The 13115-nt window shown below is 42.4% G+C and overlaps 1 protein-coding gene across 1 annotated transcript in view; it reads right to left on the bottom strand.

The window, feature by feature from the left end:
• LOC149351441 (MAM and LDL-receptor class A domain-containing protein 1-like) overlaps positions 1-13115 on the bottom strand; it is a 177537-nt gene that overhangs the window by 107113 nt on the left and 57309 nt on the right. The window contains 7 exon segments of the mRNA XM_089580756.1: positions 7-209; positions 6126-6203; positions 7374-7427; positions 9413-9509; positions 9784-9892; positions 11214-11364; positions 12263-12388. Coding sequence (XP_089436882.1) covers positions 7-209; positions 6126-6203; positions 7374-7427; positions 9413-9509; positions 9784-9892; positions 11214-11364; positions 12263-12388 — 818 coding nt within the window.

Here is a 13115-nt window from a genome sequence, read left to right as displayed (position 1 = left end):
GCTCACATTTTTTATGTCGACGGGGAACATAGCCTCCTTCCACTGGCCACCGGTGCTGTTCGCAAAACTCACGCCTCCAGCCGTGATGGTCAGGTTTCCTGGTGCTTCCGAGATGTAATGCCACATCGTTGCACACTGGTAGCGTCTGTCGGTCAGTACCAGAGACGCCCGCTTCCGTGGTCGATCTCCTCTAAACAGCAAGTAGTGGCCTGTGGATCGAAGGTTAGTGAAGTTCCGCTGTTGTGTCGGCTGTGCTGTAGGCGATGCTCATGAACCGGCGAATATTTTATGTGCTATTAAGTGCTTTAAACAACGTAAGGTAATTTATTCCAGGATCCCGCACTATTGCTTCTGCAAATATATAATACTCTTCTTATGTCGGTGCGCGTTTAAAGAAGCTGAGGTGGTCGAAATTAATCCGGAGCCCTCCACTATGACGTCTCTCGGAGACCATGTGCAGCTTTAGGACGTTAAACTCCACTCACTATACTATACTTTATGTCAAGATGACTGACTGACTGGCTTGGTTTTAATTATTTATTTTTACTCAAGTGTCGCAACACCGCCAAAGCTTTGCTAAAGTTTTGAATTTATAATGCTTAGACTTTTAACCATCTCTTCTCACTATCTGCCACAAAAAAAATATTCAAAACCGAAATATCCGACTTATCTGATTAGTGGCGCGTGAGCACTGTACCTTTAAAAGGGCCCCATACTGGATGCTTCACTTAAGACTTTACACAATTTTTTTTAAAACAGGCTTTTTGAGTTAGAAGAGAGCTTTTTTTGGCATAGCATTGTCAGTGGTCTATTACATCAGAATACGGCTAAGACATGCTAACTAGCAAGCTGGGTAACTAATATTTAATAGATAACTTTTCAACCATTTCTGTTCGGCTCCTTAATTACTGAGAGGCACGTAGCCCACCGTAAGAAATTTCCATATCAGTTTTTTCATCATCATCATCATTTATTGAACCCTTAAAGATCCCGTCTGGGACATTACATAAGGGGGGGGGGGGGGGGGAAGACAGTGATGTGAAACAGTCATACAAAAGCATGTAAGCATAGAAAAGCATAACAAAAGAACCAAAAATAACAAGAATAACAAATTTGACGTGAAATTAGCGTCAGGTGATTCAAATAGAACAGAATATATATGGCAAAGCAGTAGTATATAAATTACACATTAAAAAGTACGGAAATGAAATAAGTGGGAAAACACTTGGGGGGGGGGGGGGGGGGGTGTCGCAATAACACAAGCAGTTCAAATTGCACTCAGAGCATCGCGAGGGAAGTAGCTATAGTTGGATCAAGTGGTCTGTTATTAGCTGCCTAAATCTGGTGGGATTAGTTTCGATGACAACGGTATCAGGAAGATTGTTCCATTCCTCTATGGCGATGGGAAGGAAAGATTTGTTGAAAGCGTTGGATGAACCATGCAACCGCTGAATGCTGAGGGAGTTGAATAATCGGCGAGATGAGCGTAAGGGAGCAGATAACAAAGTTTGGCGTAGTGCAGGGAATTTAAAGTATAGTTTGTGGAAAAGACAAAGAATTGATACTTTTCTGCGGAATGCTAATGGTTCAAGGCCGAGAGACGATTTTAGGTTGGTAACGCTGTGTCGAGACGAATACTGCGACGTTATGAAGCGCGCTGCCCGATTCTGGATAGCTTCGAGCATTTGTATTAAGTAGGCCTGGTGAGGGTTCCATATTGCTGAGGCATATTCCATTTTAGCGCGAATGAATGTTTCGTATGCTTGTTGTCTGATTGGTGGGGGGGACATTGATAGTGATCTTCGGATAAAGCCAAGTGCTCTGGAAGTGCTTGCGCAAAGTTTGATAATGTGGTCTGACCATGTTAATTTGTTCGTTATTTCGACGCCAAGGTACCTGTAAGAATTCGTTACTGACAGCGCCACAGAGTTCAGGGAGTACTGGAAATTAGTAATGGAACGTTTGCGTGATATGTGCATGCATTTACATTTCGAAATATTAAGCTGCATGAGCCAGTCGGAGCACCATTTCTGTATTTTATTTAGGTCGTCCTGTAAGAATTCCTGGTCAGAGTTATCAGATATTCGGCGATAAATGACGCAATCATCCGCAAAAAGACGAACAGATGACGAGATTCCAGATGGCAGGTCGTTGATGAAGATTAGGAAGAGAAGTGGAGCAAGGACGGAACCCTGGGGTACACCGGAGATAACTACGGTAGTTGCAGATGCGTGATTAGCGATGACGGTGAACTGCGAGCGATTAGTCAAGAAGCAGCGAATCCAGGAAAAGACTAGAGGGTCGAGTGACAGGCATGCGAGTTTACAGATGAGGCGTTGGTGAGGAACGCGATCAAATGCTTTAGAGAAATCTAGGTAAATGGCGTCTGTTTGAAATAAAGAATCTAGACTTAGATGAAGATCAGTTGTGAATTCGAAGAGTTGAGTTTCACATGAGAAGCCTGCCCTGAAACCGTGCTGTTTGGGAAAGAAAAAAGAGTTTTTATCGAGGTGATCTGCAATATTGGAGTACAGTATATGCTCAAAGAGTTTACACGAGATACATGTTAATGAAATAGGACGATAATTCGAGGGGTCAGAGCGGTCACCGGTCTTAAAAACGGGCACAACTTTGCTTGTTTTCCAATCGTCCGGAATTTGGCCGGTCTTTAGAGATTGGTCGAAAATGAGCTGTAGGATTTGGCTAGACAGTTCTTTGGTTCCTTTGAGGATTTTGGCAGGTATGTTGTCGGGTCCTGGGGAAGTAGACGGCTTGAGATTTTCAATGAGCTTAGAAATTCCCTCAGATGTGATGGTAACAGGTGGCATTGAATCAAGATTAAGTTGCGGTAAAGTAATCATGTTGTCCGGTGGTTCGTGGGTGAAGACTGAGGTGAAGTAGGAATTCATAGTATCAGAGCGTTCTGAAAGCGGAACGTGTGTGCCATCTTGTCTTTTCAAAGAAATGTTGTATGAGCTGTTTTTGTTGGGCGTTATCAGATTCCAGAATTTCTTTGGGTTAGAGCGCATTATGTCTAGGAGATCATGATTGTAGAATTTTCTTTTAGACGACCGTAATAACTGGGTGTATTCGCGAAGACTGGCGAAGTATTTGTTCCATTTCACAGATGATGTAGAATTTTTGGCATTACGGAAGAGGCGTTTTTTCTTCCGCGATAATTTGCGCAAAGCATTTGAAAACCAAGGCTTAGTGGCGTCGCCGCGGATGCATATGAGTGGTACGTAAGCGTCAATGAGCGACAAGAGTTTGTGCTTAAAAAGGCACCAGTTTTCATTAACGGATCTCGTAGACATGGATAGGAGGAAAGCAGCGAAAAATTGTTCGAGGTCGGAGTTCACACTGGCTAAGTCGGCATTACGATAATCGCGGATGTATTTGACGGAAGGTTGGTGGGCGGAAAGTTCAATGGTTAGGTCGAAAAACAAGAGACTGTGATCACTGAGTCCACTAGATTGCGAAAGTGATTGGATTAATTCTGGACTGGAGACAAGAATGAGGTCAAGGATGTTTGAGCCCCGTGTTGGCTCATGAACTGCTTGGAAGAGGTTGAATGTAAGGACGAGTTCAAGGAAGTCTTTAGATTGGCGAGACGATGCTGTCAAAGCTTCCCAGTCGATATCCGGGTAGTTGAAATCGCCACAGAGTATAAAATTGGCGTGGGGAAGTCGAGAATGCAGGTCTTGAAGCACACAGTGAAGGTCCGTAATGAAAGATTGATCTGTGTCAGGTGCTCGATAGCATGCATTTACTAGGTTGGTACGAGACGGAAGACAGATTTTAAGACATATTATTTCGCTGCGGCAATTAATCTCGATTAGAGCGGATGGAATGTTAGATTTGACAAGAGCAAGAATGCCCCCTCCCCTGCGACCTATTCTATCTCGCCTGTAGAAATGAAATGACCGGTTGTCTTGCAACAGTTCTGCGTCTTGAATATCAGGTGTTAGCCAAGATTCGGTAAATACTGCAATGTCAGTGTTATGATCTTCAAGGACGGTTTCAACTATTTCTTTTTTTGGCAGGTAACTGCGTATGTTGGTCATCAGGACAGAAGCTTTCTGATAAGTTGCGGTAGGACGCAAGCGTTTGGATGGTTGTACCTGCGGTAAGAACGGGACACATGGTGCCTTGGCTAATCGCTATGGTTTAAGTTCTACAATGGAATCCGTTTCAGCGTTGAAAGTGAACTGTCTTTTGCCGATAAGTAACTTGTCGAAGCGGATCTTAAATGAGGCGTTGCTTTGTTGGCCGTAAGAAAAAAGTTTTTTCCTCGCTTGTCGAACTTTCGCGGAATAGTCCTCACGAACTGAGAATGAGGTATCTTTAAGTTTATGCCCTGCAACAAGAATTCTTGATTTATCTTTAAAGTGTGCCAGTTTAACAATTATTGGGCGCTTTTTGTCTGTTTGGAAACGGCCCAGTCGATGCGCGCGTTCGATGTCTTGGCTATCTATAGTAATGTCTAGGTGTTCGGAGCAGAAGGAAATAATATGTGCTTCAGACTGGGCCCAACTTTCGCTGGGCTCATCCTGAAGACCGAGAAACAATAAATTCGAGCGGCGCAAGCGGTTTTCAGCGTCGTCGCGCTTGCTTGTTAATGCTTTTACGTGTGAAGAAAGTCTGGCCAAGTCGGTGTTATTTATAGGTGCAGCTACATTTTCCGGATTAGATTCTACTGTTTTTTCCAGTGTTTCGACCCGCGCTGAAAGACGGCGGACCGAGTCTTCAATGTTTGTTTGAGCAGAACGGATCAAGGCAAGCTCTGCAATTACAGTGCTCTGAGAGGATTCAATGCGGGATATAGCTTCGAAAATTGATTCTAGAGACGGCGGAGCTTTGCTTTCGGTCGGGCCTGGGTTCAATTCGACGTCTCCAGATAATATGAGCAGGAGACAAGTCAGGTGGACGTTGAGGCAGAAGGGGCAAGCAATATACAGCAACCTTTTGCAACAGTCAATGGCGTCAATTAGAATTCAGAAAGCGCGGTTACCCTCGACACAGTGGCCCAACAACTTTTGACTCAATCGCATCAAAATGCATGTGTTTTCGAAAAGCTTGTAGGCAAAGCAACCTCTCCAGTGCACGCAACCCGTCGAATTAGTCAAAATTTGTTGCGCCACAGTGCCGAGGGTACCCGCGTTTTTGGAATTCTGAACACTGATATGAATATTACATACGGTGGGCAATACGCCCCTGAATAATTGAGGACCCTAAAAGTAATAGTTAAAATGTTAACTATTCAATATTACTTAGCCAGCCTGCTACTTAGCACATCTTAGCTGTATTCTGATACCTCTGACAATGCTATGCCGAAAAAAGCGTTCTTCAAACTCAATTTTTTTTTTAATTGTGGAAAGTCTTAAGTGAAACACCCTGTATAACAGAGAGCCCCCTGCCACGGCGCGTCTCACACTCGGGCTGTAGGTTTGGCACGCAAAAGTGCACTAATAAAAAAATTAAGAGCGCAATAAAAAAGACCCGATGGAACGTTACAACACTTCGAAAAGAAATTAACTTGCGTCATCGATTACAAGCTGCTGAAAGCAACGACGAAAAACTTTCACAACCAATGTGATGGTGTTAAAGGCAAAATATTTCCGATAAATAATCAAATCACCTTTAAAAAACTGCTTAGATTAGCAAGCATGGCAGCAGCATTATTCGCAGTACATATCTGAGCGCCTCAAGGTTCTCAACAACAGCGCAATGGCCATTGAGCCTCAAACTTCACTTAAACGCTTTGCGGACACTCAAGCAACATTTCATTTTTTTCCCCTTGCTTGTCCAAATAGGAACTTCCTTGGGAGAAGCAATCTTTCATTTTTTTTTCGTTCTTTTCAAAGGGAAGTGTTAACATTAAGTTTGATTGGTTTCAGAGCTTGTGACACAAACATTTAGCATCGGCAGCAGCACGACTCGCTGCTGTCTTGAAGGTCGTGTGCATAGCGTGCTTACTTTATGAAAATTAACAGAATCCCAGCTTTTCATTTATCCCTGTCTGAATATTTCCTCCAGTAAAATACAATATGCAGTATGCATTAACAATTTCGGTCAAACTAAACAACGTGATCTAAGAAATTCGAGCACATGTACTAAATACAAACCTTCTTTTGACTGCAGTGTGTGGTCTCGAGTGATCAGTGAAAGACCAGCCCTTTCCAACGACCAACGGCTTGTCAAATCTGCAAGCGTAGAAATAACAGTATAAATTACAATTTCAGAGCATTCTTGAGCCTTAAAAAAGGTATGGTCATTCAAATTATTCAAAACTACCACTTAAGCATGTCACAGGTGCCTGAAAAAAATTATTTTAGTGAACGCAACCCATGAACGCTGAACAGCCGTAAAAAATGGTGACTATATCAGGTTAACGCACAGGTATGTGCTTCGTGGCCATCTGCGATTGCCAAACGCTTAACTTGCCACACTCCTGCGCTATGTTGGACAAGCAGTAAGCAGCAATAATATAAATTATTGTTATTTGGTTTATGGTTTGGTTTATTGGGGTTTAACGTCCCGAAGCAACTCAGGCTATGAGGGACGCCGTAGTTAAGGGCTCCGGAATTTTCGACCACCTGGGGTTCTTTAACGTGCACTGACATCGCACAGCACACGAGCCTCTAGAATTTCGCCTCCATCGAAATTCGGCCGCTGCGGCCGGGATCGAACCCGCGTCTTTCGGGTCAGCAGCCGAGCGCCGTAACCACTCAGCCACCGCGGCGGGGCAGGACAAGCAATAAAGTGGCAGGAATAATTTGCGCCTTCTTCCTGAAGTATGACAATCGCGAAATTAATTACACTGAATTATTTTGACAGGGTACAAATAGAACAAAGGATGTCGTCTTTTGTTTCGTGTATTTAAGTTTAATTTAAGCATCTTCTTTTGAACTCAGTGGAGTTTGGGCTCATAAATAGATTTTGCGATGTCAGTGCATGTTAAAGAACCCCAGGTGGTCGAAATTTCCGGAGCCCTTCGCTACAGCGTCTCTCATAGCCTTAGTCGCGTTGGGACGTTAAACCCCATAAACCAACCATAAACCAACCGGAACTAGAGAGCTGTGAATCTTGAATGCACTAGCCACCTTTCCAAAGCAAGGTATCCACTGCCATGATCCCAGGCTATCATTAGATGGCATTTTTACTTTCTTTGCATCAGCTACTACTGAGTGTCTCTACCTGAGAAAAAGAAATAAAGTTCGCAAGCATTTATATCTAGCCGCCATTACTAAATCTAGAAAGGATGAACAAAAGTAGCTTTCTGTGCTATTACAAGCATTTACTGTGTATCCCTGACATAAAGAGAACGATTCCCAAATCGAACTAGCTGGCAAAAAATAGGATATGTTACTTACCTTCGTCCGAATTTTTCCAGTGCAGGCATGTGGGACTCTCGAAACTACAGTAGTCTGTGGGACAGCGTCGTGGAAAAGATGTTACAGCAAATAAAAAAATGAGCTTACAACTCGAAACGATATCTTCGATCTTCAAAGCTCACTTCAATAGGGGAAATCTTTACCCCGGTGCCTCCATAAATTCTCAATTACAGATACGATGACACAGTTCAATTAAAAAGCTGGAGAATGCAACCCAGAACAAGAGCGGAGGAGCAGAGGCGAGACGAATACCAGCGCTCGTGTTCGCCTCGCCCCTCCATCTTTTGACTTTTTTTTAACTGCATTTACCACACATATCGCACGAACAAGGACAGTTTTCTACTTCGATGCAGCAAAGACTCTCTGCTACAAACACCATGCTTTAGCGGCCGAAAAAATGGAAGGAAATGAAAATTTTCATGAAAATGTAAATTTATTGTTGCTGTACCCAGTTCACTGCGCGTCGGGGTCACTTTAGCAGGATGATATAACTGCAATTATCTGGCGTCTCTTATTGGACTGTTTGATGGTCAGTTTGTCTCAATGGCGCATTTCTGGTTGTCGACAAAGAAAATGCAAAAATAAACTCAACAAAACCAAACGGTTGTAATAAATGCGATAATAAACTAATTTATGTCAGTCTTTAACAAAGCGTCTTTCAAGAAAGGCGCAGCGGCACCAGATAAACATCTCGAAACAGCTCTACACCAATAAAAGTCGTAAAGTGAAAGCTCTTTTCTGCCTGCATGACAAGCGCGGCCACTTCACGCAACGGCTTTCGTTTGTATTTGTGCAACATAGTTTGGTACTCTAGTTTCACTTAGTATCGGGATAAAGATACAAATAAAAGACAAAAGGTGAACTCGCTTTCCTAAACAATATTGCAGCTACACGCGGAAGCAGTCAAAGCTAACGTGAAACAATGTTATTTTATTAAAGATAGATCAACATTATCAGCGGTCTTTAGAGCAAGACAGAGAATTTTAATTAATGGTAATTTACTCATTATATGAAGTAATTATGAGCCTGTAAACCACTGGAGATAAGCGGAAATGTTCAGTTAAACTGCAAACTTCGAGAGACGCCTCAAATGGAATAATCTCAAAAATTTTCAGCGCAGGTGCGCATGTAAGGAACTGCCCTCGCATGGCTTCGTTGCTATACTAGCCATCGACTTGGCGGTTCCAAGTTTGCGCCGCTGCAGTAGCTTTCAGCGCGCCACGTTTTGTGTTCGCTCATGAGGTTTACGCACCTCCGCCAGAGCCTGGAAAAACTTCTTAAATCACGCCGTAATGAGTTTTTGTTAGTGCCGTACAATTAACAGGTTTTGCTTACCTCCAGTGGTCTGCAATTTGTCTTTTTAATTAAAGAATATATAAAGCAAAAGCAATGCCAGTGTCCTCTAGGCTATCATCAATAGCCCTGTCTCAGTTTTCTTCCTTTAACGTCTACCAGCCTTTTGTGAACCTTTGGCCACGTCAGATGCTATATTCAATCTATTATGCACCATTTTTCTATTCGGCCACGAATTGTGACATCTACTTCGCATTTCCTAGGAAGGCGCCACATGCATTGAAGACATCTATAAATGCAAAGCCCTTTTACCGTAGCGTTAACAGACTATAGTTCTTTTCGAGCTTATCGAACGGCTTTTCACCACCGCGGTCAATTTTTCTGCTTTGTAACTGACTTAGACCGAAAAGAAACTGGCCCCGAGAATTTCGCCTTGTTATTCGTGGGGCACAAAATGACCGTACTTCTCTATATTACTGCTGTGCTATCGGTAGTAGAAGTTATGCAATCTCTAAAAAGTGCATTATGATATGGCTCGGATCTAACAATAAGTGCTCGCAGCACTGAACCCGATGGGGAGTTTTAAGCGTCACGAAGTGACAGAAATGAACTACTAGCCTGTTTTCTAAACATCTTCGCGGCAAGAAACGCAATCTCATCACCCGACTAGCATACAATGAGCATCTATTGGCTATTGTATAGATTACGTATTTGAGAAAACTTACTCTCTGGCCGGCAAAACCCGCTTGTCAGCTCTATGTCGTCCAGGAGAACGCTGGATTCTTGCAGAGCCATTTCTGGCAGAAGCACCTCAAACACAGCCTGTCAGCAAATAATACGTTTGCAACAACTTATTATCAGACTACCATTAAGTCCGTATTGAAGAAATTACGAGCGTGCTAAGAGTTGCTGCTTTCGGATGTCAGCTGTTCATGCATCACTATAGTTTGATCAGAACTATTTCATGCAACGCATTATTACGTTTAAATTGCTGTTTAAGTAATGTAAACTAGCCATATATGGGCTATTCTGGGATTTTTTTTTTTTTTGCTGCGAGAATGGACATTGTATTGCCTTTTAACAGGACATTCCTTACCTGCCACGTTTTCTCTGATGATAGGGTAACCGAGCGAGCGTTCCACCATGGGTTCTCTCTTGTGACGAAAGAGAGCACGGGGTCACGAAGACCGACCCCACGGCGATAACTGTTTAGGAAATGGTACAGTGGAATCACCAATTAACAAAATATCGCACTTCAAGTACAAGCATGATAGATCTACAATAACGCGACACAACTACAGAAGCATATGCCCCCATCATGAGAGACAAGTACGGATTTTAATTTTGGTATGAACTCGCAAAATAGGCAGTAAAAGCCGTTTATTTCATTGTATATATTATAACACTTTTCTCATCTATGTTTTAAAAGGTGACCTCTCTCCATCATGGTGTCAGAAAGACGTTAACAGTGATAAATATTTGATGGCTTCAAATGCAGGTTTACTCCATTTGTAGTTTCACTTCGAAGACCTCTGCATAATGATACTCTTATGATCTTATAAATATCTGGGTGTTCACATCATTAACAACTTATCCTGGCGCATGCACATAGAATATGTTATTAACAATGCAAACCGTGCCCTTGGTTACATACGCAGAAACTTCTCTCAGGCTCCATCCCATTTGAAGTTACTTTTATATCAGACTCTAATACGGCCAAAGCTAGAATACGCATCATCAATATGGGACCCCGCACAACTCACTTTAATTGATGCTATAGAATCTGTTCAGAATCGGTCAGCTCGTTTTATCCTTTCCAAGTATTCTCGCACGGCTAGTGTTTCTTTAATGAAAGCTAAACTTAGTCTGACTAATCTCGCAGTTCGCAGAAATATTTCAAGGCTCAGTGTTTTCCACAGCATTTTCTTTCATAACGAGGTACTAAAACAGGATTTTTTTCTTCTATACCATCATACAGGTACGTGCAATCACGTGTTGATCATCCGCATAAAGTTTCCATCCCAACTTGTAAAACGAAAGTGCTTTTTAATTCTTTCATACCGAAGACTAGCACTGAGTGGATCCACCTTCCATCCCATATTGCCTGCATTGAAGACGCGTCATCTTTCAAGCCACTTATCACCAAGCATATCATCGAACAAGCGTCTGCATCATGATTTTTTGCCTTTTGCCTGTACTTTTTACTATGTATTTTTTTTCACCCACCCCCTCTATAACGCCCTGCGGGCCCTGAGGGTATTGTAATAAATAAATAAATAATAAATTAATTAATACTAATGAGGCAATAAAATTCAACTACTTGATTACTGAAATTTTATTCAGCCCGTAATAACCACTTAAATTTTTTCGTCATTGATTTAGCTTCAACCTTTTATATATATGCAGACCATGCTTGTATAACGAACATATAGTTAATACATGAGCGATGACTGCAATACCATTTGTAGCAATGCGTAACATTTTTCATCATTTCCGTGAGAAAAAGGCAGCGAAGAAAATACTCACTTGTAAACATTAAAAACGCTGTCTGCACCAACCGCACGCCACCAGAACGTGAGGCACGTTGCGTCCGTTGCACCCCGCTCAGGTAAAAATATCCTGCCAAATGAATGTAGCTTCTGGTCTACGTAGGTTGCGTTCAAATACAAGAAATGTCCTGAAAGAGAAGGAAACGAAATATCTCATATAAGACAGAGGTTCATATCGCATAATGAAAATTAGAGGTAACCAGTGAACTTGCGCGTATCGGTAGCGCCCGGCATAAAATGAAGCCTGTGTTTTAAATAGAGGGTCATCTTACGTAAGTATGGCCCATCCACATAAGGCCGGCGAGCAATAGAGGTCGCTGCTCGGTTTCAAATAGCTTTCTTTTTGTGCGCATGGTGAAAATGAAGAGAAAGCATGGCCTAATAGTGTCATGCTTCCCTGCGCGTAAGCATCAACATCTGATTCTCAACTTTCGGCACTCCTTCTGACTGCTTGTCTTCACAGCAGAAAATAATTCGGCGCTGTAGTGTCACGTGCAGTAAAATTTGGAGAGAAGAGCCATGTGTATACACGTATAACATGGAATAAAAAGAAACACTGACCAGCAAAAATCCGTGTCTTCGCGCAACCCTGCCTTTATTTCTTTACGATGTAAATTTTTTTCTGACGTGTGATACCGACAGGTTACGGCAAATTTCAGTGAAGAGACTTTTACAAGGTTAGCAACTAAGTCGCATCGTCTGCTGCCTCCTCACATTGCATGCTACACGCCTCGTTGTCCGAGGAAATCTTTTAACGTACCATTCCACTAAACTATACGCAATATAGCTTTAAAAATGCAAGGAAATTCACCTCCATAACGAATGCGGTGTTTTACTTCGTTTCCTGGCGAAATTTGCCGGCTGCCGTTGAGAATCTATAGGTTTATTATGATCTTCGTCAGCGCGCTCGGCCTCTCATATTCTGAACATCAGATCGTAACCAGTTGCTACAACTGACGTCATGCTGCACTCTTTCTAGCTGTCAATTAAGGTCTACGAAAGCCATGCGAATGAGCATTATCGTACCTGCAGTGCTGTCAGTGCTGTGGTCCCGTAAACCCAAACCGGAGCCATCGACAACAGTCCAGTCACGTACATTGTCAGTGTCCGACTCTAAGCCGCAGTCTACGCCGCCTTCGAACGAGCACAGTGCTGAAAAAAAGAGGTTGTGATTTATTATTTTCCTCAGAACTTTTCTTTTCAATTCACTTTTTTACTCTAGAGTAATGCTTTGTGACACAATACACTAAAAAATAGACGAAAATTACGATACGTGTTTTGCTGCTGCACCATTTTAGCTCCAAATGTAATGCATTCGATGCAGATCAATAAAGAAAAGCTTGACAAAGAATAGAACAAAAAGACGGCGAATGACACATACTCTTGGGTTGCTTACGTAAAATAAAAAATTTGAGAGAAAACCTGGATCCGTGGCTTGTCTCTTCCCAGGTGAAAATGTAGTATAATCACATGTAGTATAGTCGCATTGTCACTAACAGGGATCAACTATCGCTTCAGAATGACTTACACATAATAGAACGGTGGTGTTCCGACTGGCTTATGCAGCTGAATGTCTCAAAGTGCCAATTCATGCAAGTATCTCGAAAACGCTCTAACATCAGATCCGCATATTCACTCCTGTCAAACACGGTAACCCAAGTCCAATCATATCGGTACCTTGGAATCACTATCTCCAGCAAATTAACCTGGTCTGAACACATCTTGCATCTAGCATCTAGAGCACCAAAATCGTTTGGCCTCATCCGAAGATCCCTGTACCTAGCCCCTCCATCTGTTCGAAAATTAGCATACGAACCATTCACTCGTACCATACTTGATTATGCAGCGGCTATATGGAATCCTCACCAAGCATACTTAA

The sequence above is a fragment of the Amblyomma mixtum genome, chromosome 3 (assembly GCF_055824585.1).
Source record: "Amblyomma mixtum isolate Tamu chromosome 3, ASM5582458v1, whole genome shotgun sequence".
NCBI classification, from domain to species: domain Eukaryota; kingdom Metazoa; phylum Arthropoda; class Arachnida; order Ixodida; family Ixodidae; genus Amblyomma; species Amblyomma mixtum.
Note: the sequence above shows the minus strand (reverse complement) of the source record. Positions and strands in the feature narration are given on the sequence as shown.